This window comes from Mustela putorius, unplaced genomic scaffold (assembly GCF_011764305.1).
Source record: "Mustela putorius furo isolate JIRA1106 unplaced genomic scaffold, ASM1176430v1.1 tig00003834_pilon_pilon_pilon, whole genome shotgun sequence".
Classification (NCBI taxonomy): Eukaryota; Metazoa; Chordata; class Mammalia; order Carnivora; family Mustelidae; genus Mustela; species Mustela putorius.
Window position 1 is genome coordinate 4,426,307 of NW_025421987.1, and position 27,772 is coordinate 4,454,078.

General features: G+C 40.7%; 1 protein-coding gene across 4 annotated transcripts in view; it reads left to right on the plus strand.

The window, feature by feature from the left end:
• Positions 1–27,772, plus strand: part of CUNH21orf91 (chromosome unknown C21orf91 homolog) — a 130,565-nt gene that overhangs the window by 81,453 nt on the left and 21,340 nt on the right. The window contains exons 1-2 of one of the 4 annotated variants that reach the window (XM_045088185.1): positions 19,320–19,672; positions 20,561–20,694. The exons of 1 other annotated variant lie outside the window; for it this stretch is intronic. In XM_045088185.1, the coding sequence (XP_044944120.1) occupies positions 19,539–19,672; positions 20,561–20,694 (268 nt within the window). In that variant the 5' untranslated portion in view covers positions 19,320–19,538. Of the gene's footprint in view, positions 1–19,319; positions 19,673–19,720; positions 20,194–20,560; positions 20,695–27,772 lie in introns of those variants that run through there. 2 more of the 4 variants (XM_045088183.1, XM_004770513.3) reach the window with 2 other exon arrangements.

Genomic DNA, 27,772 nt, shown 5'->3' on the forward strand with positions numbered 1-27,772 from the left:
GATTAAAGATAGCTCAGTCAAAATCTGCCTTGTAGATTTCTCTAAATTTCTGAAATAATAATTAATATGCAATAAAGGGGGGAAAAATCTCTACAGAGTTCCCTTAAAAAAATTAGAACTCCCCACAACATGAATCCATAGGCCTTGTTGTGAGTCACATTTGTATAGAAAGACTTTATCACGTAGGACCTGTGTTACTTAATGTTTATTTCACAAGTGCTATTATTATATATATATAATACGGGCATTGCCACGTGCCAGTCCATCACTGATTCCAATTCAATTCCAACTAGTAGTAGACGATTCCCATGTTATGGCAAGACTCCACTCCAAGGGTCTGTCTCACCTCTCACCTTTTCTACCTCAGGATGGAGGATGCTCAGGGAGGAATGTGGGTGTGACTAAGTATATTCAACAAGATGTTTAATTATATGTCACAGACACAATTTAGGCTGATACCAGCAAAAAAAGTTTTCACTGAAAAATAAAGGAGGCTCCAAAACCTGGTTCAAAGAACCACACTTAAAGAGTCTGCACAGCATGACTGTGGGTTGTCCACAAAAATGGCTCCAACATTCCCATCCCTATATCCTTGTCCCTTTGACAATGGGACTTTGGAGCTCCTCCCAATAAGAGATAGAGTATATGTCTTAACCTCTTGATTCTGGGCTGGCCAACAGAAGCAGAAGAAGTAATTACATCAGTTCTAAATGTCAGCTTCACAAGGCCACTCCCGCTTAGAGCTGTATGGTGCAGTCATGGGAATAAGCCTAGGCTGGCTCCTGAGTGACGGGGACACAGAGCCCAGGTGTCTCCATAACCTCAGCTGACTGTCACCCACATCACCGAAACAGAGCTGTCTCACTGACCAGAAGCGGCTTGCAGATATGAGTGGGCTCAGAGCTAGCCAGTTAAACCCGGTCCAAACTGACGATTCCAGAGACTACGGAACTCAATAACCTATCAAGTTTTGAGACAGCTTGTTCAAAGCTTGACCTGGAGACTAGCTGAAGAGGGAAGGAAGGACTTCATTCCGTAGGAGCTGCAGCAGTGAGGATGAGGGTCCAGTGTGAACTGAACTCTGATCAGTGCAGAGTGGACTAGGAATTTTAAAGGGAAATGAGGGAAGAAACAGGAGGAACAAGAAAAGATCAGGTTTGTTAACTGGAGTCTATTTGGTGGAGAAGGAAATTTCTTGTAACTTTTTGCAAGAAGGCAGTCTTGTAAGTTACAGCTGAGCACCCTCCAACCTGGCAGGGAGAAAAGTTGATTTCCTGACTGTTTGCATTTCAAAGAGATGACTTTCTGGTCAGAGAACTGTCTTCTTGGTGGCAGAAGAGCTACGGCTCAGGGGGAGAAGAAAGGATTCACGACTACAAGCTTTCTAAAGGAAGTGCTCTATGAGAGGCGGTTCAGAAACCTATCTACTTATTACCAGGTTTGGGCTGAAACAAACAGTAGTTTGTCAGGCAGTCTTGACTATCTCAGGCAGGCACACCAAGGGGTAAGTGTTATCCCACGGACGTGGCCTTGAGTTAAAATGTTAGCGTTTGTTCAAGTCTTTTAGTGTGCATGGTAGCGGGGGGCGAGGAAGGAGACAACATCATCTGTCCCTACCGTCTGCTGGTTTTATAGGCTAAAGTTGAGAAACTAGATGAAAAGAGAACTCAGAGGAGCCTGCTTAAACTTTAATCAAGAAGAGAGTCTCTGTTACTTGTCACTTAGTTTTAGGGTGGTTTCTTATATAACAAAATCTAAATAATATAAAATGGAAGCCATGGGACTGGTCCAGTAGAAATTCTACCACCTCCTCCTCCAGACCTAGAAACTGCAGCTTGTACTGCTGGACACAAGCATTGTCCCCTAGTGACCATGAAAAGTACGTGCAGTCGAGTGGCCAACTTTTGATTTCAGCTCAGGTCATGATCTCAAGGTTGCGAGATGGAGGCCCGTGTCAGGCTCCATGCTCAGTATGGAGTCCGCTTGAGACTCCCTCTCCCTCTCCCTCTGCCCCTTCCCCCTGCTCGCATTCACTCTCTCTCTCTAAAATGAATAAATATATCTTAAAAAAGGAAGGAAAGAAGAGGGGGAGTGGGAAGAAGGAAAGAAGGAAGGAAGGGAGGCAGGGAGGGAGATGCAGCTGAGGCCACCGCTGCTGGGGCCCACCAGAATGGATTCTGTGCCTCAGTATTTTTTGGTATCACTACCTTCAACTCAAAGCCTGTAGAAAGCACTGATGGAACCTAAGTCACGTGCCCACTGCTTCACATCCAGCCTCTACAACTGGATATGGGCTCTGTTTAATTAAATAAAAAATTCTCCAATGTAGGAAGTGTGTTCAGATCCTAGATCATCAAAACAGAAAACAGACCCTATCATATGTATCATACATAATATTTCACACCTCCACTGCCTTACAGATGCTGAAACTCAGACCTGAAACATATATTTATCCTTTTCTGTATGAATAATTCCTCTTCCTCTGCCCTGGGAAATCTCTGACTTCCCCCCCCCACCCTCCTTCCCCACCCTAGCTGAATATAAAGGGAGGATTTGAATATGACCCTCCATTCCAGGTGGGTAGCCTGGGGAGAGAGAAGAATGGAGAAAAGCATAGTGTTCTAGTGTGTTACATCAAGTCGGTATCCTAGCATCAGGGAAGAAATGGTAGCGTGGGTCTCTCTGCACAAAAAGACATCAGGCCCACAATTAGACATGGCTGGGTGTGACATCAGGGAAACGAAAAAAGAGGCTCCTACAACAGCTCTGATTCTACCTTTAAGCTCATCAGTGAGCAGTGGAAGATAAACTTTCCCTACTTCCCCAAGCAGGGCTCAGATGTTAGTTAAAGGAGAAGGCCAAGGGCCAAATTACTTGAATTTGTAACCCAAAGGCCTGTGTAAATCATGCAAAGGAGGCCTTTCAATTGCGGAGAGTTCACAAGGTGGCCTTTGGAAGAGTGCCAAATACCAGGACCACTAGAAAGCTGACACCCTCCCTCCTGGACCTTCTCTCCCAACTTCCACTCTGTCATTACCATAAATAAACCTTGGGCCAGGAGTGTCACCCTTAAGAAGAGGAGGAAAAGGTAAAATCCAGGAATGACATGATCTTAAACTTGAACTGACTGAGAAAGCATGACAGAGTTTAAGTTCACCTAGAAATGCCAACATATAGTTTCATAGCATCAGGAAAACCGGAGCACACAGTAGAAACTGAGCTCAATTGTCAGAAAATAAAATGTTACCTGTTCTGCTTGTATGACTTTAGGGCTTATGAAAATTATATTTACAATAGGTATAAAGCTGTTTAGTGTATTCTTAAGAGGATTAAGAGCTCTCTGGGGGGAACTACACTGTATTTTATTTAAAAAATAATAAATCATTGACTGAAGTGTTTCAACACTAAATTGAAAATAACAAAGTAAATTGCTATTTTCCTCCAGCCTGGCCTTCTCTCTGAGGCATGCTCTGACTCTAATGTAATGCTGGGTGGAGGTCCAAAGTGATAAGGGTTTCTAAGCGATATTCTTCAGTACAGGGCATTCCAAAGATTTCCAGTCCATTCGTGGGTCAGTTGAAGTCCAGAGGACTCCAAAAAGGTGCATTAGGTACCAAAACTGGCCTGATAGTTAAGACAAACCCTAGAGCACTGGTTCTCGGTGGGTAAAGTAGAGAGAAGCAGCCGGTCATTGGCGATGGGAGGCTGCTCCCCATGGGAAAGTTGACACTGTCTGGAGATGGTTTTATTGTCACATCTGAAGGTGGTGCTACTGGCACCACCTCTGGTAGAAGTCAGAGATGCTGCTAAATGTTATGCAATGGACAGACAGCCCTCAGTAACAGCAGTCAACAGCCCAAAGTGTCAATAATGCTATGGTTGAAAAACCTGCTCTAGAGGTGAGTTAGAAGCTTAACCACTTGCTGGATTCCAAGAGCCTCCTAAAGTGTCTTTCAAAGACACTTTGAATTTTGATAAATCCAATTATTCAATTGTTTCTTTTATGGTTAGTGATTTCTAGAAGAAATCTTTATCTACCTCAAGATCACAAAGACAGCCCTGAGTTTCATTCTTCCAAGGGCTTTACACACACTGGCACGGCTAAAAATAAAGGCTGACGACACTGAATGCAAGAAAGGACATGGAGCAACCAGATCTCTCATAAACTCCTGCTGAGCATGCAAAATAGTACAACATTTTGGACACTTGCTTGGGAGGTTGTTATGATGGTACTCATACTTCTAATCTGTGACGTAGCAATTCCACTCCAAGTATTTACTTGAACAAGTGCTGCAACTAGTAACATAGATGAAGCACAAAAACATGGTGAACAAAAGCAGCCAGACACAGGACAGCATTTGCTTCATGTCCCATGTAGACAAAATTCAAAACAGGTAAATCTATTTGATGTAGATAGAAATTAGAATAATAGTTGCCTTATGGTGGAGGGAAAGGAAAGAGAATGACCAGGAATGTGTACAAGGGAATTTTCTAAGGTAATAGATGCTTTACACCCTGACAATGGTGCGGACTACATGGACATACCGATTCATTAATGAATTGTGCACTTAAGATGGGTGCATTTCACTACACATAAGCTATGCCTCACAAAATGTGCACCATACTGCATTTTAGAAGGATCAGTATAAATTTGTCCTAAATGTGCAGAGCTGAGAGAGATACATGCATTTTATGGCATTTTGGTATTACAAGTCACAAGCTTTCTGCTGGAAAATGTTAAACTGAGAGAAGTTCTCTCATATTTTTCCCATATGCCTGGAAAGATCTGTCCTTGATTGTGCCCTTTTAGATGCAAGTAGAAAGTCAGTTGATGTGCTGGAAGTGCTTACATTCTGGATCACAACATTTTGTAATGTGGGGATCTCAACAGTGGGGCTGTGTTCTCCCCGTTAGATCTGTACTACTGACATGTGAAAAGTTAATTCTAACTACTGTTGTAAATACAGAACATGGTTTAATAAGATTTTATTTGTAAAATAGCGAAGTTGAAAAATATTTCCCTAGCTATAGAATTAAATGTAATCCACTCCATCTTCTCAAGGACCAGAGAAAGCATATCACTCCACAAGTGAGGGATATCCAGCCTAGTCTTTTTTTTTTTTTTTTTTAATAAAGAGTGACAGAGAGAAATCAAAGAGGCAGCATAACTGAGAGGAGAGAGAGAGCAGGCTCCCTGCAGAGCAGAGAGCCCGATACGGGACTCGATCCCAGGACCCTGAGATCATGACCTGAGCCGAAGGCAGCGGCTTAACCACTGAGCCACCCAGGCACCCGTATCCAGCCTAGTCTTAATAGTACAAAAGAGGCAGCATAACTGTGGGTAAAGCATTAACAAAACTTTTTGTCCTTTATGAACAAATCTGACCTTGGCTTAACTTTATAACACTGTTTCTCTGGAAACCGGAAAAAAGTAGAATGGAAGTGGTACTACTAAGCAATACTTCTTATAATAAAAATGGACAAATTGCATCTAGCGGGAGAGAAACTATATATGAACCATAAATACCTTGTGGGAAATCATAGCTTTAGGTTCCCTGAGTGTGATGATCCTCCTAATTTGACAGGCCCCTGCAGGGACTTGGGAATTTATGCCCCTTGATTGCTGTGAGGAACACTGCAAGACGTCTTACTGAAGAGGGGTGCTAAATGCTGCATTCTAGCAAGTTCCATTTCCTAGCCTGTATTCCTCTCAATGAATCTGATGCCAGGTATACTCTATGGAAGTCCTGTGAGTGAGAATTTTTAGAGACAACCCTCTTGGGCATGGCAATAGCTCAGTTCACAATACAGGATGCCATCTATGGAATAAATACGTCTTTCATGAGTACAGGAAATTAATTGCTTGTGGAAACACTCTCATCTCTATCCTATGGACACATCATTCTTCAATGCCACAATATACAGATGGCATTTTCTTCTATACAATAGTAGGGGTGTCATAAACATAAAATAATACCTGAAATACTTCAATCTCATTACAAGAAAATCATTATAAAAATCAAAATACACGTTTGGTTCAGGCATAGTTGCTAATTTTACTACCTCTGACATTTTTTTATATCCTCCCTTTGTATTTTCATCACAGGTACATATATAAGTGGTTCCTCTCTTTAAATAACAAATTTACATGTATCACAAATGACAATTATAATCTCTCTTCTACATTTGGCTAAATGCAGGTAGCTATTATACTTCACAAAGCAAAAGCAAACAAGGAAAACTGTCAAATACCATTAGAGAAGTCAAGGACTCCCAAGTAGACAGGAATAAAGAATGGAAATTCTGAAAAAACTCCAAAACAGAAATGAAAAATTTAAGGATTCTTCGATTTAAAGGTACTTAGTGTAAACTTTCAATTAATAAAGCAAACCAAGAGTACCTCCTGAACAGTTTCTGTGGGCACAGAAATTAATCTACCTATTAATTCTGTCATAAGTCAGTGTATTACCCTGAGTCACTACCTTTTCTTGAGTTTGCTATATAAGCTTTTTTTCTACATAAACATTTAATGAGCCTAACATAAAATGTAAGTCAGTGAACCTAATATTATGTAATGCACTTTGGAGAGATTAAGACTCATCCTAAGGATACATGCATTTGTCATTTGAATTTTAATTATGAAAAAGAGCTGGATACAGTCAACTTCCCTTACTGAGCTCTACGCATACAGCCCACATCCACATTTGGCACTTAATATTATCATTTGCACACTGAATGGCTTTGCAAAAAAAAAAAAGAGAGAAAGAAAGAAAGAAAGGGAAAAAAAAGGTTCAATATATCAACGACTAGATAGCTAGCTTTGGATGATAAAGCTGCAAAGTTTTGTTTTGTTGTTTTTCAGACAAATAAACAAACAAAAACACTAGTTTTCCAGATGATTAAACTGAAATATTTAACACTCTGTAATTCTAATTTATTCTCTAGGCACACATGAAAATTTTATCAATAGCTTGTAGCAAGCAGCATTCTAAAGCTGCCACAAATTAATCAACACATTCTAACCACAGTCTGTTCCATTCTCCTGGGTGTTTCAGAAGGACCCATTGAGGGATGTGGAGGAGAAAGAGGCAAACGATCCCTGATTCCCACTATCCCAGCTGATTCATTAACTCTCTCATCTTCTTCACCCATGAGTTAATGCCCGAGTAAATAGGAAATAAATAATATGGTCAAAATTGCCTACATCGGCGGTACTCCTTCTTTGACAATAGAAAAAAGCCTCCCTCAAATGGTGACTGAGAGTAAACTCCACATGGACCCATTGCAGAGATGACAGGATGGACCACCTCTACCCATGTTGGTCTACCCAGAAGACTAACCAACTACTAGTTATACTGAATCTGAACGTTAATAAACATGTGCTCTGTTGATAACAATGTGCTAAATAAAGATCATCTACTCACAATGGTGTTATATCCTTATAAACCCATTCAATGTAAATTAAAAATATCTTAAGTTAAAATTGCTTTTAATAAAATGAACCCATCAAACACCATAGCTTACCCTAGCCTACCTTAAACATGCTCAAAACACTTAAATTGGTCTACAGTTGGACAAAATCATCTAACACAAAGCCTACTTTATAATAAAGTATATTTATTTTGCACTAAAGCAATAATAAAGAGTGTCTTATGAAATTTATTGACTGTAGGTTATTTTATATATATATATACATATATAACATTTATGGACTATACTGAAAGTGAAAAACGGAATGACTATATGAGTACGAAGTGGTTGTAAGTGTACGTATTGTTTACCTGGTGACCGTGTGGCTGACCAGGAGCCATGGTGACTGCTACTGCCCAGTGTCATGACACAGTATGGCACCACACATCTCAGCCCAGGAAAAGATCAAAATTCAGAATTCAAAGTATGACTTCTACTGAATGCCATATCGTTTTCATACCTTCGGAACTCAGAGGCTGTTTATATAACTCTGTTTGTACCCTTACTGTCAGTTCCTTGAGGATATACATGAACTGTATCTTATTAACCTTATTACTCTGAGTTTTGCATATATCCTGGTATATCAGACACTTAATGAGTGAATGGACAAATGGTTAAATGAGTAGCAGTACAGTGGCCAATTAGTTTGAGCAGCTACTAAAAACACTGCTACTCAGGATGCTTTCAGCTGCAATAAACAAGTAACAAAACAGCAGACAAAAAGTGGATTAAATAAAATAGATACTTATTATTATCTCACTTTAGACCGAAGTAATTCAATTATGTCATGAGTCACCATTCTTTTTATCTTTCCATCTTCCAACCTCAGTACATCAGCGATACGCCTTCATGGTCACAAGATGGCTGCTAAAGCCTCAACATCTCCCTATCACAAGAATAAACAGCAGCTAAAGCAAGAAGGGAATGAGCAGGAAAAAAACAACTTTCTTCTTCCAGATGTTCTCCATCTTAAAACACTTTTGCTTACCTCTCACAAAGCCAAGACTGGGTCACTTGTCTATTGTTAGGCTGAACAAAGAAGAATGGAATTTCCACAACTGGCATAGAATGTCTATGATTAGAGAACAGAGAACAAAGATGCATCCTCCCTGCCCTACTCTACCAAATAAAACAAAGATTCTGTTTACGTGGAAGGGGGAGAAATGACTATAAACCACTATTTGCAGAGCTCACTAACAGCATGATATGTAGAAGATCTTAAAGAATCTGCATAATTTCAAATCATCCATTTATTCATCATTCAATGAATATTTGCTGAGCACCTACTATGTGCCAGACAGACACTATTCTCAATCCATGGAGTATATCATAAAAAAAATATAACTTCCTAACTTCATGGCATTTACATTATAGAGGAGGAAAAAAGACAATAAACAATAAGTATGACAATTAATAAAATATATACCTCATATATGCCTATTTCATATATATGTGTGTGTATATATATATGTGTGTGTGTATATATATATGCATGTTAGGTCCGTGATCAAAAGACCGAGACTGATACAAAGCGAAGGTCAAGCAAAGCTTTATTTCATGCCAAGCATCAAGAATCGAACTGACCATTCACGGCCACCTCTTACAGAGAAAGTGAGTGACTCCCAGCCTCACAGACTAACTATAGAGCAAAGACCATGTGGTTGAGCCTGGCCACACACAGGTAGCCAATGAGATTGCAACACACAGAGAAAGTTGTACAGTCATGCTAGGTCACACACGGGTGGCCAACTGAATTACAATTCACCCCATAGTATCAGAACTGGTCAGAACTGGTGCCCAAAAGGTGGGGCCCACACTCCTTGGTAGCTAGGGAGACAGTATGCGCTCTCCACTGATTGGGTGTCTCCACTTGGCCTGACTCATCCCTGCATTCAGGGCTCTGTTACCTCCACCTGACCTGACCCGCCCTTGTATTGGGGCTCTGTTATCAGGGACTGGTTGACCATATTTTACTGGTTTCCCAGACTTGCTTTTAAGTAAGTTCCCCAGTTTTTTTGGGGGGGGCAGGGTCAGTTTAAGTTTTACTGCGAAAACAACAAAATCACTATTTAACCGAGATGAAATCGCTCTGGGCCCTTACGATGTAATAAGGTGTTTTTGTCTTATTTTAAGAACAGGGTAAAGTGGGATTGGGTAGAATATTTACATAGAGTGATCAGAGAAGTCCATTTGAGAAAGAGACAATGATTAATGATTTGAAGGTGAAAAAGAAAAGATTAAGACCCCTGGCCTGAATCACTAACTGATTCTGGTTCCTAAATAGCCGAAGGTCCAAATGTGGCCTTCCCATGCTCACTGCATTTTTCAGATGGCTTCAAGATAACTGCCATTAAAATGAAAGACCATATCAGAGGTAGAGCAGAAACTGAAGCCTGTGCAGAATATATTCAGAAAACTTAGGGAGGGCACCTGGGTGACTCAGTCAGCAACTAACTCTCCAGATATCAGGGTCTTGAGTTCAAGCCCCGAGTTAGGCTCCACACTGCTTTAAAAAAAAAAGGAAAATTTGGAGTGGTACTTAGACACATATTGGAAGCAAATAAAGTAGGTGCTTACTAAAATCAAGGAAATTTTGTTGTTAAAGAATCTATGAACCTGCTTCCTCCTCTCTCTGACTGCCTCTCTGCCTATTTGTGATCTGTCAAATAAATAAATAAAATCTTTTAAAAAAAAAAAAAAAAAGAATCTATGAACCTAAGAACCAAGGAGGAATGTGACTCTTTGAAGCTTAGAGCAACCTATGGACCTATAAACACCTGCAAATATATCTCCCCCCAAGGGAGAACAAATTCCCAAAGCCAATTTCAGATGTGACCAAGAAAAATAATAGACAAGGTTTGAGTCTTTCCAGAGAACAGAGCAGGGGCTACAGGCAGCAATGGACAAGAATTCCCTTCCAGAGAGAAGAAACAGGATCCAATCAAGGGCCTCATCCAGGACCAGAGCAGAGGTCTTTGAGACTCTCCTGCCCTGCTGATCTCCATCAGTGCTAGGAACCAGTGACTACTGTTTCTCATTCTTCTCTCTTCTGAATAGAAGTTTTAATTTTCTGATCCTTTTGAGCTACGTCTGGACCTGAATGAAAGGACTGAGTATCACCCAAGAAGCATGGGGTTTGAGCTGAATACGGCAGCTGGATGGTCCGCGGTGTTGTCTCCTTTGAGAAGGGGTGAGTGTGTCCAATGTGTTTTGCTTGGAGAAAGGATGAATGTGAGAAGGATCCCACAGACTTGGCAGCCAGGAGAGCAGGCTGTGGGAGAGGCAGTAGCCCACCACTAGTCATCCACCCCTTCTTCCAAGGCACATAATTAGTTACCTCCCAGTATCCCTTGCAGACTGACACAACTGTGAGACTAAAATCTCAGCAATGATGCATGAGTAAATCTGATACGGGCCTGCCTCTTCAGGACTGGGACCTGTAAGAGAGGTATGCCTCTTCCACACTGTTCCCCTTTCCAGTGGCTGAAACCCGGATACGAACAAGCCTCGACCACGCACCTGATGACGAGGTCGTGATGGATGAAAGTGTCACAAGACGGAAGAATCCTGGTCCTTGACAACATTCAAGAGAGTGGAAGAGAGCCGCTACCCATCTGCAGCACCCTCGACTATTATTTATTCCTTAAGTCACTGGATTTCCAACTCTGTTTTTACAACAACTTAGTGTACTCTAACACAGAAATTTAACTCCCTGGCTAACACAAAAGTTATCTTCTATCTATTTGAAGATAGCAAAAAAGAACATAATTCACTTCAGAAACCTTTTGTCTTAGTCAGTTTGGGCTGCTATTATGGAATACTAGACTAGGATGGTTATAAAAAACCCAGACTTACTTCTCAAGGTTCTGGAGGCTGTAAGCCAAGGTTAAGGGGCTGGTAGATTTGGTGTCTGGCTAGAGCCCACTTCCTGGTTCATAGACAGACCTATTTTGCTATGTACTCATGTGGCAGAAGGGAAAAGGAGCTCTCCAGGATCTCTTTTATAAGGACACTGGCTCCTATCATGAGGCCTCACATCGCCTCACCTCACCGAAGGCTTCTCCTAATACTATCACATTGGTGGTTAGGATTTCAACATATGAACTTTGGGAGGACATAAAAATTCAGTCTATTGTAGCTTCCTTTCAAAATAGCCAAAATTTTTAAAGTTTTGAGACCATTATTTTCCAGTTATTTTCGAAAAAACAAACAAACAAACAAAAAACTATGGTGGAACCCTTCATTTCCTACAAGATTATAGATAAACGAATCCTTTCTAAATGTGTAAAATTTAGAAAAAAAACAGAAGACAGAAAAATATTATTTGCCAATGTGGTACCCAGACATCTTTATTGTGCTACAACATTTAAAATGCAAGTATATTTCAATATCATTAAAAACTCCAGTTCACTTGGCACCTGGGTGGCTCAGCCATTAAGCATCTACCTTCAGCCCACATCACGATCCTGGGGTCCTGGGATCAAGCCCCGCAGAGGGCTCCCTGCTCGGTGGGAAGCCTGCTTCTCCCTCATGTGTGTTCCCTCACTGTCTGTCTCTCTGTCAAATAAATAAATAAAATCTTTAAAAAAAAAAACAAACAAACAAAGAAAAAGCCAGCCCCAAAGCAATCACATAATGCCTGTCTCTTCCACTAGGTGATAAATTTCTCAAGAGGAAGGACTGTTTTGCTTCCTACTGTATAACTAATACCTGCCATTATTATCTCACATATAATGAGCATTTAATAAAAAGGTGTTCAATGTATGACTGAAAAAATATTTAAAGTGTTTGATTAGTTGAGGTGCCTGGGCGGCTCAGTGGGTTAAGCGCCTGCCTCCTGCTCAAGTTATGATCTCAGGGTCCTGGGATCTAGACCCTTACTGGGCTCCCTGCTCAGCAGGGAGTCTGCTTCCCCTCTGCCCCACCCCCCAGCTCTCTCTCAAATAAATAAAATCTTTTTAAAAATAAAATGTTTAATTAGTTTTATTTTTATGAAAAAGTACCACATTTACCAGAAAAACAGACACAAAAAGTTGTATTCTTTCTCACCTACCCTTAATGCTAAAGGATTATTTCATAAGGGAAATTATGAAAATCAGAAATGTAAAATTCTGAAATTTTAAAGTATATCTAACTCAACAGGCACACCAACAGTTAACTCAGAAATATGTCTGGATTTCAATTTCTAGCTGGAGTACTCCACACCCAGACATCTGATATTTATACAATGAAATATAAAAATAAACATCTAACAAAATTTAATGAAACAGACTCTTCTCGAACTTCAGACATCAATCCCCAACTTTCCTTTTATCACCTTGAATTTAACAGTGGGCACTGAGTACGTTACTAAAGACTGGATTTGGCCCACAGTGAAAAAAGAATCAATAGCTTGGTAGTTAACTCCCGATGTCCTCCCAGCAATGCCAACAGTGAATTTATCCACAGACTGGAAAATAGGTTTGGTTTGTTCTGCCTGCACAACAGGACAATGGATCAGCAGACAGCTAACCCATAATGTTAGCATTACTGAAACTATAGGTGGTAAATCCCTTTAATGCAAATATCTGTATCCCAAGCTTTGAAAGGGATGCTTGTCTAAGAGTAAGAGGAGACATAATTTTAAGAGAGACATTTTTTTTACAGTTAAGGATTCCAATATGGCAGCACTAGACTCTGTCCGGAATACTGTGAGGGTTAGACTTTCAGAAAATGGATCAAAGAAAACTGAAAAGAGCCTGCCAACACTGTTCAATTTCAACTCAGAGCAAAAAGAATTCTAAAACAAATCATCCACTTTTGCTTTCTTGCTTTCTAAAAATGGGAAACTGCTTAAATAGGCATTGAAACCTTAAGTATCTTCTTTAAGCCTGCCATGCATCAAAGGACGAAAGTTTACTCTTCGGGGTTTATTAATGACCTTTAAGTTTTAATATGTGATTCAGCCACTCACACTCTGATACAACAAAAATTTATTGAGCACTGCCGCAGAGACAGCTTGTTGTCTACTCCAAAATCCCCACCCCCTCTTTCAAAAGCCCTGGCTTTTAGGTGGGCACACGGAGGCTAGATGAAAGACCTGTTCCCTGAGCTTCCTTTTCAGCAAGGCTCTTCCCATCACAAGAGTGAGAGGTGAGCAGAAATGTTGTGTGGCCGCTCCTGAGAGATGCTCCTAAATAGCAGCTGGCAGGCATTCTTGCTCTGCCCTCTCCCCTTCCTCCACCCTGCTGTTTGGAATGCAGTGTCCATGAAGGAACCTATGTCTGAGCACCAAGAGGAGCCTCACCTCACAGGATGACTGAGAAGAAAGCCGGAAGTTGCACGGATGCCTAAGGACTTGGCGAATCAGCCACCACACCCACCCTGGACTGCCCACCTCTAGACTTTAAGGCAAAAGAAAAAATTCCCACCGTTTAAAGTCACTGTTGTTTGCCAGTCTCACGGTACTTGTGGTGAAACCTAATCTTAACTGAGTTAAGACATTTGTGAGATACCTCAAGTGTTGGAATAAACACAAAATGAGTAAGGCAGAATTCCTGCACACAATCAGCTTAAAATTTAGCAGTGAATACGGAGTATAAAGAGCACCAGGGTAGATTATGACAGTTTTTGCCTGTTTATTACATTTTCAAACCTACTCTCCTCCTCTGATTACAGCAACCACTTTCTTTTGGAGTAACTCTTCTACCATATCACAGGATCAAATTTTAATACCTGTAACCCCATTCCTGAGACCACCTCAGTTTTTTGGCGAGGTGGAGGAGAAAGAAGAAGTGGAAGGTAATCCAAGCCTGGCCAGTTAAGGTACCAGCCATTGTAACAAATTCAGGAATGAGCACATGGATTGAACTTGGCCATTTAGAGTCCCACTGCATTAACAGCAATCACTGCAATGTATTGCATAACAAAACAAACCACAATTCAGTGCTTATAGCAACCAACCTCTATCCAGTGTCTCTAGGTCAGCGGGGCCTACCTAGCTTTAGGCTGCAGATTAAGCCCAGTTCTGCTCCACATCTCTCCTACTGCTTGGACTAGCAACCATCTGGGTGAAATTCTTGGCCATGTGGCAGAGGCAGAGGAAGCCCACCTAAACCAAAACCACACAAGCACATTTAAGGTCTCGTCTCACTGTCATGTTTGTTAACGTTCCATTAGAGTGGGAAAATATATTCTGCCCAATGTGGTGAATTATAAGGTCACAGGGTAGAGGGAGCGTATGAAAGAAGTAGAAAAGACAATGTAATACGTTGTGCCACATCTTGAGTTCCCAGTACCTTCAGAGTCATGGTATTAAAAAGCTCTAAGCCAGGGGCAGCACGCACCCCATCTTCCAGGCTAAATGGAGTCACATCGCCAACAGCAGAGAAAGAGATAATGTGACAAGAACTGAAGACAGAGGGTGAGAGATGAAGGGACAGATACACTAAGTATACTGACTGCTTTACTTTAAAATGGAACAATGCATGAAAAATATACCAAAAAGAGCAGTGGCCTGAGCAAGAATTGTGGGGATTCAGAAAAGTGAGAAGACAAGAGAATTCCTTATAGCAGACATTCACTGAATGATAAGAAAGGATTCTTTTCATTGTTCCACATACAAAAGTGACTTTTAGAAAAGTATATAAACTCTCCAGCAGTCGTTATTGGTTTGTCAATCTCTCTTCCTTGCCTTCTGCCAAAGAAGCTAGAAAATCTAAATACTCACTTTCCTGGAATCCATAGTTGTCATCTAAGTTCTGGTGATCAGATATAATCAGAAATCCACCAGGGTTTCTCAGGAAAGCTTTTCCTTTCTTGCAAAAATGAAAGAGGTGGCTTTTCCTCCAAACTCCCCTACCCTTCCGTCACTATCCTCTTGCCTGTTAGAAAATAGGTTACCTAATTGTAGGGTACATTCTCCACTCTTCAGAGGACACCCAGAATAGTTCCAGAGAGGATAGTCTTGACAAAAATTAGCCAATGAACAACAGCCAGCAGCTGGTTCCTCTGACTTTGTTCTGTGAAACAAATGATTCAGATACTGTTAATCAGGTTTTCTGTTACTTATATTGGAAAGAATTCCTACCTGCCGTAGGCCTAAGTCGAGTTAATAACTGTTTCAGGTCAAGAACCAATCATACACCTGGTCTTTGTACATTATTTTACAGCTTATAACACATTATTGCACACTCTCTTGAGTTACCAGAGTTGAAAGGATTGCAGTTGAAGACAAAATCCTTCACTATCCAAGAAGTCAGGTCTTATCAAATGAGATGGTAAACTGGGAAGCCCACTGTAGCCGTCTAAATGGTAAACAGATTTATGTATTACTGTTAGGAGAAAGTGAGAAAGTCATGACAAGTTTTTGGGAAGAAGACTTCATCTGTGTTTGTTTCAGGATGGATTGTGATGGGTGAACTGAAAGAACAGGATCAGAACAAAGAGACCCTGTGAAGAAGCACTTGTCTGGTGAATGAAGGATCTACTGACAAAATAAGGCATTCTAGCCAGGTTAGAGTAAGGAGTACCAGAATAGCTGCTAAAAGTTAGAAAACTGGGCAAAATAGATGAAATCTCTATTTTCAAATACTAAAACACAAGAAAGCAAAAGATGTGTTCATACAAAAGAAAAAAATGAGATGATCCCTACAGTTTACTCCTACAGTTTACCCCAGTTTTATGCCTGGAGGTACTTCTGGACCATGGTCAACATAGGGAGATGCAAAGCTGGGCTGAGGAGACAAACACTGAGTTTGGGGAGAACAAGATGTCTGGAATTTGCAATAAGTAGTTTTCGAAAAGAAGAACTATACAGAAAGAATTTCAGAATACTCATTAAGTCTGTACCTGGATACTACGCTGTGCATGCATAGAGTGAGGGGCTCTGAGAGACTGGACAAAAATTAACTACCGGGGGTGGGGGAGGAACTACTGGGGAACTACAATCTGAACAAATGGAACTCACAGAGGAAGGAGTCATTTGAGTTTTATCCAATGAGGGTACAGAAACTTCGATGAAGACCTACTACATATAACAGAAAGCCTAAGCCAAATTCTTCAGGAAAGGACAAGAAAATCCTTAAAACAAAAGGATAATCTAGATCCTCGGAAAGTTTAAAAACAAGCCTCAAAAGATCAAGCTGATCCACTACTAGATATGGAGAATGACTTCTCCTAAGAAACAATACAATCTCAGGGAACAAGGAACAACATCATTAAAAGGCTGAAAGACAAAAAGCTATCTTCATCTTCCTAGAATTCTATATATACAGAATGATTCCTTCAAAACTGAAGGTGAAATAAAGACATTGTCAGACAAAGGACAGCTGAAAGAAACTGTTACCAAGAGAGCAACACTACAAAAAAAAATAAATAAAGGAAGGAAGTTCTCCAAGTAAAAGAAAATGATATAAGCTGCAATATGGATAAACCAGAAGAAGGAAGAACATTGAAATTGGTAAATATGTCATAAATATAAAAGTTATTTTATTCTCTTATTCAATTTATTTAAAATATAGCTCATTAAGGAAATAATGCATTTGGAGTATATAACACATTTGAAATAAAATATGTAGCAATATATGATCAGAATAGAGAAATATATTATTGTAAGCTTCTTACATTTTACATCACATGTTATAATTTTATCCCAAGTGGGTTGTGATAAGTTAAAGATGAATCCATGAAACCATGCCTATATTCCAGCCCCCAAATACATACATATATCCACCTACACATGCATGAAATGTAGATAGTAGAGGAGATAAAATAGAGACAAAATACTAAACAGAAAAACAAAACAAAACAAAAAACTCATCCAAAGAAGCCCTGCAAAAAGTTAAAAGTAACAAAGAACACATAGGACAAATAGAAAACAAAAAGCAAGATGGTAGATTAACCCAATATATCAATAATTACATTAAATGTAAATGGATTGGACACACCAATTAAAAGAGACTCTCGGACTGAATTTAAAAAGCAAAACACAACTATGTTTGTCTTTAAAAAATGTAGTACTATAAAGACAGGGGAGGTAAAAATAAAAAGAAGAAAAGATACACATGGAAACATTCATCATGAGAAAGCAGGAGTGGCTATATGAACCTCAGAGAAAGAAGATTTCAGAAGAACTATTATCACAGATAAAAGGAAAAGGGTTAATTCATCAAGGAGACATAACAGTACTAACTGCATAAAATGGCATAACTCCTTGGGAAAGCGCTTGGCAATTTCTTTTAAAAGTAAATATGTACTTACCATATGATTCCACAATTCCACTCCTTGGTATTTACCTGCAAGAAAGAAAACATGAACACATAAAGAGATTTTTAAATGAATATTCATACACTAAAAATAACTCAGGGGGTAACAAATTATGCAATATTAATAATAAAAAGGAACTACTACAAAAAAGCATCATGGATCTCAAAGTAGCCAATCACAAAAGAATATATACCATCTAATTCCATGTACAGGAAGTTCTAGAAGAGGCAAAACTTGCCTTTAGCAATAAAAATTAGATCAGAGGTGGGGGTGCTTGACTGAGGAGAGGCACAAGGGAATTCGGGGGTTGTGGAAATATTGAATAAATTGTTTGGGGTGGTGGCTACACAGTGTCTACATTTGTCAAAATTCCTACCTTTAAAGTGCAAATATTTTATTTCTGTAAATTAGGCCTGGATTTGTTGACTTAAAAAAAAAAACAAGGGTCGGGAATTTTAGGAAGATTCAACAGGGTAAAATGTCACAGAAAAAAACAGATAACTCTGAAAATTGAAAACAACTTGTTTCGCTCTAGGGAAAGTCTTGGTGATTTTATAAAGCACTTTCATTGAAAAGATGGGTAGAATCCATGATGCAAGACATTTTAGTTTTAACTACCTAGACTGAGAAATTCAAATAGAAAAAGCACAAATTATTCTATTTCAGTTAATGCTTCTCAAACTTTAGGGTGCACAGGAATCACCAAAGATCTTACTAAAATACAGGTTCTGATGGAGGAAATCTTGGGTAAGGGCTGAGGTTCTGCATTTCTAACAGAACATCAGGTGATGATGATGTCACTGGTTCATTTACTGCACTTTGAGCAGCAAGAACACATCGTTTTCCTGAGACATCGATGGTTTGTATCAGGCACCAGTTTGGTCTAGAAGTTTCTCGAACCTATGGAATCCATTCCTGCTCTCAGTTAGGTGCAGACGGACAACCCAGCCCGCTTCCCATGTGGGAATGTAAACAGCCCAGGTGCTTATGATGCTGTTGAAAATACCAGTGATTTTCCATCAGCAGCCTAGGGTTCAAGCCCCAGGTCTGTTCCCAACCAACTATGATCGGAGTTAGTCACTCCTAGACTGCAAAATAAGAGAATAGTTTCTGTTTCTCCTCTCTAGGCGGCTGTAAAGATTACAATAGAAAATGTAAGTGAAAGGACTGCATGAACTATAACCTAAGTGGGGGGGCGGGGGGCTTAAAACCTCATGCAAAGTGGGCAAAGGAATTTAAGTACCCGAGTTTGAATACCAGGCGCGACCTAAAAGTAATGGGGACGGGGTGTCCTAGGATTTTCCCCGTGGGCGTGCAAGGAATGGACCATATTATAGGAGAGGGGAGCCCCATCTAAAAAGTGAGGTTCTGTATTTAAATTATCCCTAAATTATGAAACCTGAAATACGAACTTTTCTGTTCGTACATATTTCAACGGGAACCTAACTCGACGTTCAGTGATAACTACCGCTTCCGTCTACTTATTTCAAACAAAATCCTACCCACGCGTCTCTGTCCCCTCCTCCCATCCAAACCGTCACTTTTCAGCCCCCGCCCCGGGGCAGTAGTTTCCACGACGCAGAAGGGGGAGGTGGCAACGGACTCCTCTATCCATTCGCCTCGAAGAGGGGCCGTCTCTGAGTCGTCCGGTTCCGGAGAGCCGTGAGAGATACGGTCGGGAGAGGCGGAGTCCCGAGCAAGTCCTCGCCCAGACCGCGGCGTCGGTGCAGGCGGAGAGAAGCCGAGTCCGCGGCCGCCGCGCTGGCGCGCAGCCGTACGGTTGACCGCGCCTCTCCGCGCCTCCCCCCACAAGCCTTCGCGGGATGGCATCGGCGGGAGGGGGCGGGGCCGGGCGCGCGGCTGCAGCCTCCGCCGCGGCCGCCGGCGCTGCGGCCGGAAACAATAGTGGAGGAGCCCGAGCCCCGCGGAACTGCTCCTGCGGCGCGCGGAGCCCACGGTAAAGACCTCGCGCCCCGGGTTCCCGACCCGCCCGCGCGTCGGTCCCGCGGTCCCGCCGCCTTCGCGCTCCGAGCCCCGCGGCCCCTGGCACCGGTCCGCGCGGGGCGCCCCGACGGAAGGAGGGACGGACTCCGGTCCGCGGCATCCTGAGCGGCGGGCGCGCCCCCAACGCCGGATGTGGACTGGGGGCCTGGCTCCCCGCGGCGCTGAGTCCAGGGCTGACTTGGCCCTTGGACGCCTTCTTCCTGGGTGGGAGAGAGTCCGGGGCGAGGGGACCCCTAGGCGCCTCCCCGCCCGGCTTGGACACCCCGGCGCCGGCGGTGCCGGACCCGCACGGGGGAGCCGCTGCCCGGCCTTCCGTGCCGGAGCTGGAGACGCTGCCCGGACGTCCTCGGGTGTGCGCGCCTCCACGTGTCTTTTCCCGCCGCGCATCTCCGATGGGAAGCCTCGCTACGTCGAGTTAGCGAAACGCACCCCGGGGTCCCCACAATGAAGACAGCAAAGCGGTGTCCCGAACAGGTCGTTTTCCCTGCATTTAACAGCGTTCAGTAGGTTGAAAGACCCCTGGCGGCCCCGCTAAGCTCTGAGCCGGGACTGAGCAGAGCAGAACCCCCGCCCCTGCTTTCCTTCGGATGCCCTCCTCAGCCGAATGAAATACAGGAATCCGAAAAAGGCGCTTGGGCATGTGACGCCTGTGGCAACCCTTAAGTTTTACCAGCTTCGTGTCCTTACACAGGAAGAGCGAGCCTGAAGCGCAAGTGTGGCGATGCTGGTTTGGGGAGTCCGCTGCATTAGAGAAACAGCATCCTTCTCCCAGGAGTTCCGAACCCCGCCCCGCTGTCAGGTTCTGGGAATCGCGTAACTCTCCCTTTCTGTTTCTCGACAGGGGCACTATGAACGCGGAGGAGCAGTTTGTAAACATTGATCTGAATGACGACAACATTTGCAGTGTTTGTAAACTGGGAACAGACAAAGAAACCCTCTCCTTCTGCCACGTTTGTTTTGAGCTAAATATTGAGGGTAAGGACACGGCGTAGATTCATTTGAACTTTACTTTTGCTGAACTAGTTTATAAGGTAAAATAAAATTTCTTGAATGGTTAGAAATTGTGCCAAGTATGATGTGTGAAGATCTGTTAAAGATTTATGGAAAGGAAGCTGAAGTTCTCACCGCTGTGAACTTAAAAATCTTTTTTTTTTTTTTTAAGTCCCACAGTATTAATCCCGTTTTTGCTAATCTAAAAACAAAGTATGTGTATTGACTAGTGAACATGTTTTCTGGGTTGAGACGTTATTAAGTTGTCAAGTTGAAAACAGACCTGTGTGGATGGTTTTGTTCTTTACCTTGTTGGATAAAATGTAATTGAATTCCTTGGGTCTTCCATGCTGGTACCTGACTGAGGTGAGCTAGAACTCTTTTCCTTAGTGTTGTCTTATCTGGGAAAACTTTTTAAAATTTTTAGATAACCTCTTTTCAATAATCACACACACTTAATAATTTTTAAAAATTAAAAAAGTTTTTTTTTTACATTTCTTAATATTATCTCTGAAAGCATATGAAAAAGAATTATCCAATTATTAAAAAAAAATGTTACCATGTACTATTTGTCTGGATTGGCGTACAGTTGATGCATGTATGGACATGAATAGTTTGCCCTCAAGAAACATGTGGGAGGTGTTTCTTTAATCTTAATGTTATGGACCTTGATTTTTAAAAAATATTTATGACTCTAAAAAGAATCTTAATATTTTTATAATAAAAGCATATAAATATGATACTCATTTTCCATTTAAGATCATATCGGTTATAAGAGTTTTGCCATTTTACTCTCTGGAAGAATTATATTTGCTGAACATGATCACTGATGCAAGATCTTGAATTTCTTGGGGGTAAATAGAATACATACAACTTCAGCTTTAATGACTCTAGTAATTATAACTAATTTAAAGGGGCTTGCTTAGAAATATGATTCTTGTATAGCATCTGAATTACTATGTCCTTAATAATACTACAGTGAAAGATCTAATTTTATGTTCTTTGAAAATAGAGTTGGCCCTATATATTCTTTTACATTGTAGATTTTAATTTGGGGTGGACAGAGGCATTAGAAATGATCCAGCTCAAACCTGTATTTACAAACTGAGGGCCAAATAAGACTGTTCAAGGTTGCTGTAGTGGTGATACCATCCTGTTGTTAGGGCCAGACACTATAATAAAACACCTTACATGGATTACCTTATTTAACTTGGAATAGCTCTGAGATGGCTTCTGTAATCCATTTTAAAGGTGATGGATCCTAACCTTTGAGACCTAAGAAGAGCACTTTGAAGTCACACAGCAGTAATTGACAAGCTGGGGTTTGAGGCCTGGTGATCTGTTTCCAGCATATATGATCTTAATTCCATTGATCTATTGTCAGTATTTATTAGTTGATAGGGCTAATATTAGAAACCCCTTTCCCTGAATCCTAATTAGCTATCCTTGCTGCTCCAGCAGCCAGCTTTTCCTAACCAGTGCTTCTGACTAAATCATTAGTGGTGATCGTGCTGTGATAGACTATTTCCACCGAAACCTAAACTTCCATAAGTTGCTTTTCTAGCCTTTTTAAAATATGCCTTTTAACTGGCTTTTTGTCATTATATAGAGAATATGCAAATAGTTCTCAGGTACCACTTCTGCAAATATTTCATTTCTGATAACATCTGTTTTTTTTTTAAAGATTCATTTATTTCAGAGAGGTAGCACACTTTCTGAGAGCATGGGGGGTGGAGGGCAGAAGGAGCAGAAGGAAAGAGAGAGAGAATCTCGAGCAGACCTCTCACTGAGCATGGGCTATATTTCAGGACCCTACGATCATGACCTGAGCCAAAATCAAGTCTGACACTTACCAACCAAGCCCCCCAGGTGCCCTGTGATAATGTATTTCTTTTAATTTTTTATATTTTTAAGATTCTATTTATCTGAGAGAGAACATGAGCAATGGGGGAGAGACAGAGGGAGAGGCAGACACCCTGCTGAGCAGGGAGCCCAACATGGGGCAATTGTAGGGGTTGATCGCAGGACCCTGAGATCGTGACCTAAGCCAAAGGCAGATGCTCAAACAGGCTGAGCCACCCCGGCACCCTGCGCCCTGATACTATTTACCTTAATATGTAAATAGAAGTTCTATGTTGTTGAAATAATAGTTACATTTAACTTAAAAGACAGTTCTCAATTTGAATTACAACTGTTCCATTTTGTACTCTACTACACTCAAGATTTTATATTTCAAAATGTGAATTAAACCTTCATGAGGAAACATTATTTTAGAATTAAGCATTCATCTCACCTTTTAAGTATTTATTTGGGACACCTGGGTGGCTCAGTCGTTAAGCATCTGCCTTCAGCTCAGGTCATGATCTCAGGGTCCTGGGATCGAGTCCCTCATTGGGCTCTTTGCTCGGCAGGGAGCCTGCTTCTTTCTCTCTCTCCCTCTGCTTGCCTCTCTGACTACTTGTGATCTCTGTCAAATAAATAAATAAAATCTTAAAAAAAATGTATTTATTTGTTTGTTTGTCAGAGAGAGAGCGCGCACATGCACACACAAGCAGGCAGAGTCTCAGGCAGAGGCAGAGAGAGAATCAGCCTCCCTGCTGAGCAAGGAGACCCATGCAGGACTCAGTCCCAGGAACCTCTGGATCATGACTTAAGCCGAAGGCAGGGGCTTAACCCACTAAGCCACCCAGGTGTCCCAGTGACAAGCTAGTTCTATTATAACCACTTTAACTTAGAGGAGAAAAGGGAGGGAAATGAGAACTCTGAATTACACAAAATTTTGGTTTTCATATCAGTATACAGGTTTTTAAAAGTCAATTTAAAAAATGTGATAATAAAGAAATCATATACCTGAAAAATAACAAGGTATATTCTTGTCTATGTCAATAAATCTATTAAAGTCTTTTAAGGTTTTTTCCCACTGCAAAGCTGTTAGCACAATGCCAATTAATGAATGTTAGAATGTAAGAGAACTTATAAAAACATGACATTTAACTTTACTAGTTTGGTATAATATTTTGCAGTATGGTAATGTTGATCTTACCTGGTTTCTTAGTTTACTAGTGGCTAAATTTGCTCTAAAGCATGCTATTTTCTCTGCTAAGAAACCAGTTAAAAATTTTCTTGAGGAATAATAACAATTTACCTAATTTTGAGTCCACACATTTATAGTAAACAAAAATATTTTATGGCTTTGGGATTGCTGATTAGGTCACATCAAAACTGGTCTAATCAAATGGCCTCTTGTTTAAAAGTTGTGTGCATGCATATATTTATAAAATGAAAACAAAAGGAGAAAGAGAAATAACAAGACAGTTAAATCTTACTAGATTTCGTATTCTGAGCATGGCCTTAATTGCCTTTTTTTCTGTGACTTTATAGTAATTAAAAGGAAATAGTACCTACATTTTGAATACTTCCTGGTATACTTCAAAGACCTAAGATTTTTCTTTGTACCTGTAATTCACCATTAGAATAATTTGCCTATGGATTAGAAGACAGATGCATAAACTTCGTAATACTCGTGGCCTATATCCATGGCTTTTAAAACACTATAAATTTGTTTGTGCATATACTCTAATATGCCTCATAGTACATTATGCTAAGATCTCTACAAATAGTGATGAAATTACTATCTTTCCCTAAGCTATTGAGCCTGGGAGAAAGTTAGCCCAGGATGGTCAGAAGCCGGTAATGAGACTCAGTTGCACAAGGTAACAGAGTCAGAAATGAAACTGGAGGGGAGAAAGATCCAGAATTCTGACGTTACTTCATGCTGTCTGTTTGTTTTCATTTTGTGCCAAAAAGCTGTGCAAGTAATTCTTAGAGCATCCCTACCTTCCTCTAAGAATTGACTTCCTTTCTTTTCTGTGGAGATTTTTTTTTTTTTCCTAAGACTGGATCAGTTCCTCTTATGCCAAGCAAGGTTCTAGGCTAACTTGATGGTGGATTAGTAAGCATCATTAATGCTTACTCGTGCATCTCGGCATTCTCCCCCTAATTTGTTGAACTTTCTAGGATATTTTCTAGAAGCCAACCCAAATTCAGATCCTCGGTATCTTTCTAGCAAGAAAAATCCTAGGTGTTTTTTCTTGGTTAAGGCACTGGTAAACTTAGTGATTACTATTAATCTTGTTCTTTCTTGATTCTGTGTCTTTGACCAAAACACTGTTCACATGGTTCGTAGTCAGAGAACAGTTTGAATCTCATCAAGTCCTGATTCGGTTTGGATGTGAAAACTGTTTATTTACTACTGAGTCTGTCGTTAGTTCTTCCACGGTCCTGCTTCTGACATTCCAGCATCTTTGCGCTTCAGTAAAAAGAACCCATCCCTTATGATAGGGAAACTGTGTAAGTAGCTAACTGAATCTGGCATTAGCCTCTTTCACTTGTGTCACATAATTGCAGATATCTTACATTGGTATTAAATAAAGAGAGCACTTTTAAATATAAAACTTATGTGACTTTTGAACTTTAACTGGGTTCTCTTTGATATACTTAGAAATACAGCCACGAGGTTATTATTTTTTTTTTCTTAACTGCCTTTTTGATGCCTTTAAAGTACCTGTGACACTTTGAATAAACTGATCACGTTTTAGTGGCAGTAACAGCAAAACCTCATTATATGATCAGAAAGAGGAAGGATGGAAGTGGCAAGTGGGTTTGGCTGGTGATAAGTTAAATTGTAGGATATTGTTAAACAAAAATAATTGAATCTAGGCTAACAACATCTAATGAAGACTTGGGACTTAACTGGTAAACCATTTATGAGGAGCCAGGTTCCACAGTCTTATCCCTGGCTGCTTTGAAGTTACTCGCAACTTTCCCTCCCTTTTAACTTTGTTACATTTTCTAATTCTAAAGTCTAGGATGAACTTAAAACTTAGATTGTACACAAATTTTGGTTGGGAAGTTTTATCCATTAGGAATGAGATCTGGCTGTATATAACAGGAAATCCAGGTAATAATGGTGAAATGGATATTTATATCTCCCATATAAAAAGAAGTTGAGTCTGAAATTGGTATGGTAGCTCCGTGATTAGAAGGTCTCTCCTGTTTCTGTTTCTCTATCCCACCTTCCTTACCACATACTTAACCACCTTCAGGGTCATCTGTTAGTAGTCTCCTGCATCTAAAAAGTTTTCCCTGAATTTCCACATAGTAGTTTTTTACAAATTTCGTTGCCCTTTGAGAGAAGCTGCTCCAAGTAAAATCAGTATTTTTCAAAGAAAGGGACAAAGAATATTGAGTAGGCAACAGGTGAAAGCAGCCATAGAGAGAGGCCTTTCTAGTAATTAAAGGTTATTCCACATCGAAGACAAACTATTTGAGCTCCAGCTCCTACCAACAAGTCATGCTCTAATGATTCTTCTAATCCTGGAGTTAGAACTAGAAGGGATTTTAGCAAAGTGAAGGATTGTATTCTGAGGATGGGTATGCAGCCAGATCACATGTGGACTTGTTGCCAGAAGGATTTAAGAATTGTCAAGTTTTTGACCTATCTCAGTATATAACATGTAATGATTAATGCTACTGTTCTTAAGAGACACCCTCTCCCAGTATTTTACTCTGTTAGAAGCTTGTGTGATGAAGGAAGTTAGAGATTAGAATCTTGGAAAAACTCTTCCTACCTTCTCCCTGACTCTGTTGATGATAGACCAACATGGTAATTCCACCTCCCTCACACCTTTACAAGGAAGCTTGCTTTTCTACAGCTGGACACATCTGTCACTCACATGTAACCAGGAAGAGCAGTTTCATATTTGTATTTCTTAATCTTGAAATTATTGTGCCAGAATCTATTTCAGAAGGCCAAACCCAGTTGTTGCCCTTTGTTCCAAGAAGAGTACTTGGCAGAATAACTGTTGGAGCACAGATTTGTTTGTTCCTGATGCTCAGGCTGGGGCTGCACAGTCACCGAAGCGTAGTGATCAGGAGCACAGGCTCCTGAGACCGTGTTCCAAAGGTCCAGAAATGCCAGGTCGGGCAGACATTCCAGAGCAGACTGTCGGCATTCATATTCCCATTTATTAACTGGGAGAACTTGGGCAAGTTACTTATGGGTATCATTACTCTGTCCATTCAGCTAGAGGTATATGCACATCTAAGCTTTATTTCTTATTTATTTATTTATTTTTAAAGATTTCATTCATTTATTCATCAGAGAGCACAAACGGGGAGCAGCAGGCAGAGCAGACAGAGGGGGAAGCAAGCTCCTGGATGAGCAAGGAGCCCGATACAGGACTCGATCCCAGGACACTGGGATCATGACCTGAGCTGAAGGCAGGCTTTGCTTAACCAACTGAGCCACCCAAGCGTCCCGCCCATTTAAGTTTTAAATAGGAAATGACTCATATTTATTTTCTCCCATTTAGAGACACAGTATATAGCTAAAGTGCCAGGAGAAATGACTAGGAAGGTGGGAAACCCTCACTTTGCCAAAGATTTTTAAGCAGAATCAAGCGTTTTTATAGCGAACAGAGCTCTCCCATCAGGACTAAGAGATGAGTGGTAGTAGTTCCATTTGTGTGTGAGGAAATGAAGGCTCTGAGGTCAAGTACAGTTGCCCTAAATTCACATTGATAGTAAATGACACAAGGGATTCAGATCAGGTCTCTCATGTCAGAGCTGTACCACTGTGGGGAATGAACATTTCTGTTTGCCCTTTGTCATATTTTAAGAGCTTAAATTAGAGACCATAGCCTGATGCCATTCACTCAGTGGTTTTCCTGATGTTTCTGATTAGTTCTGATAATCTGTATAGGTTTCTGTTTTTCTGTTTTTTCAGTGTTGGCATACGCTGTCCTAGGCTTTTTATCCTCAATCTTTGGGCTTTCCTAACCTTTTATATAATGAAAACTAGCAAAATAACTCCTGCCTCCTTTCCCGCTTCTTCCCCAAGCTACACATCAAAATGTGCAACTAATTTTTAGACATTTTTATCTGTATAACCCATAAGTTCTTCAAACTAAATGTCCAGATCTAAGCTATTATTCCTACCCTGTCCAGATCTCTTTTCAGAATGAGTGAATGAGTAAATAAGCGAATTCCCCCTCCATCCCTT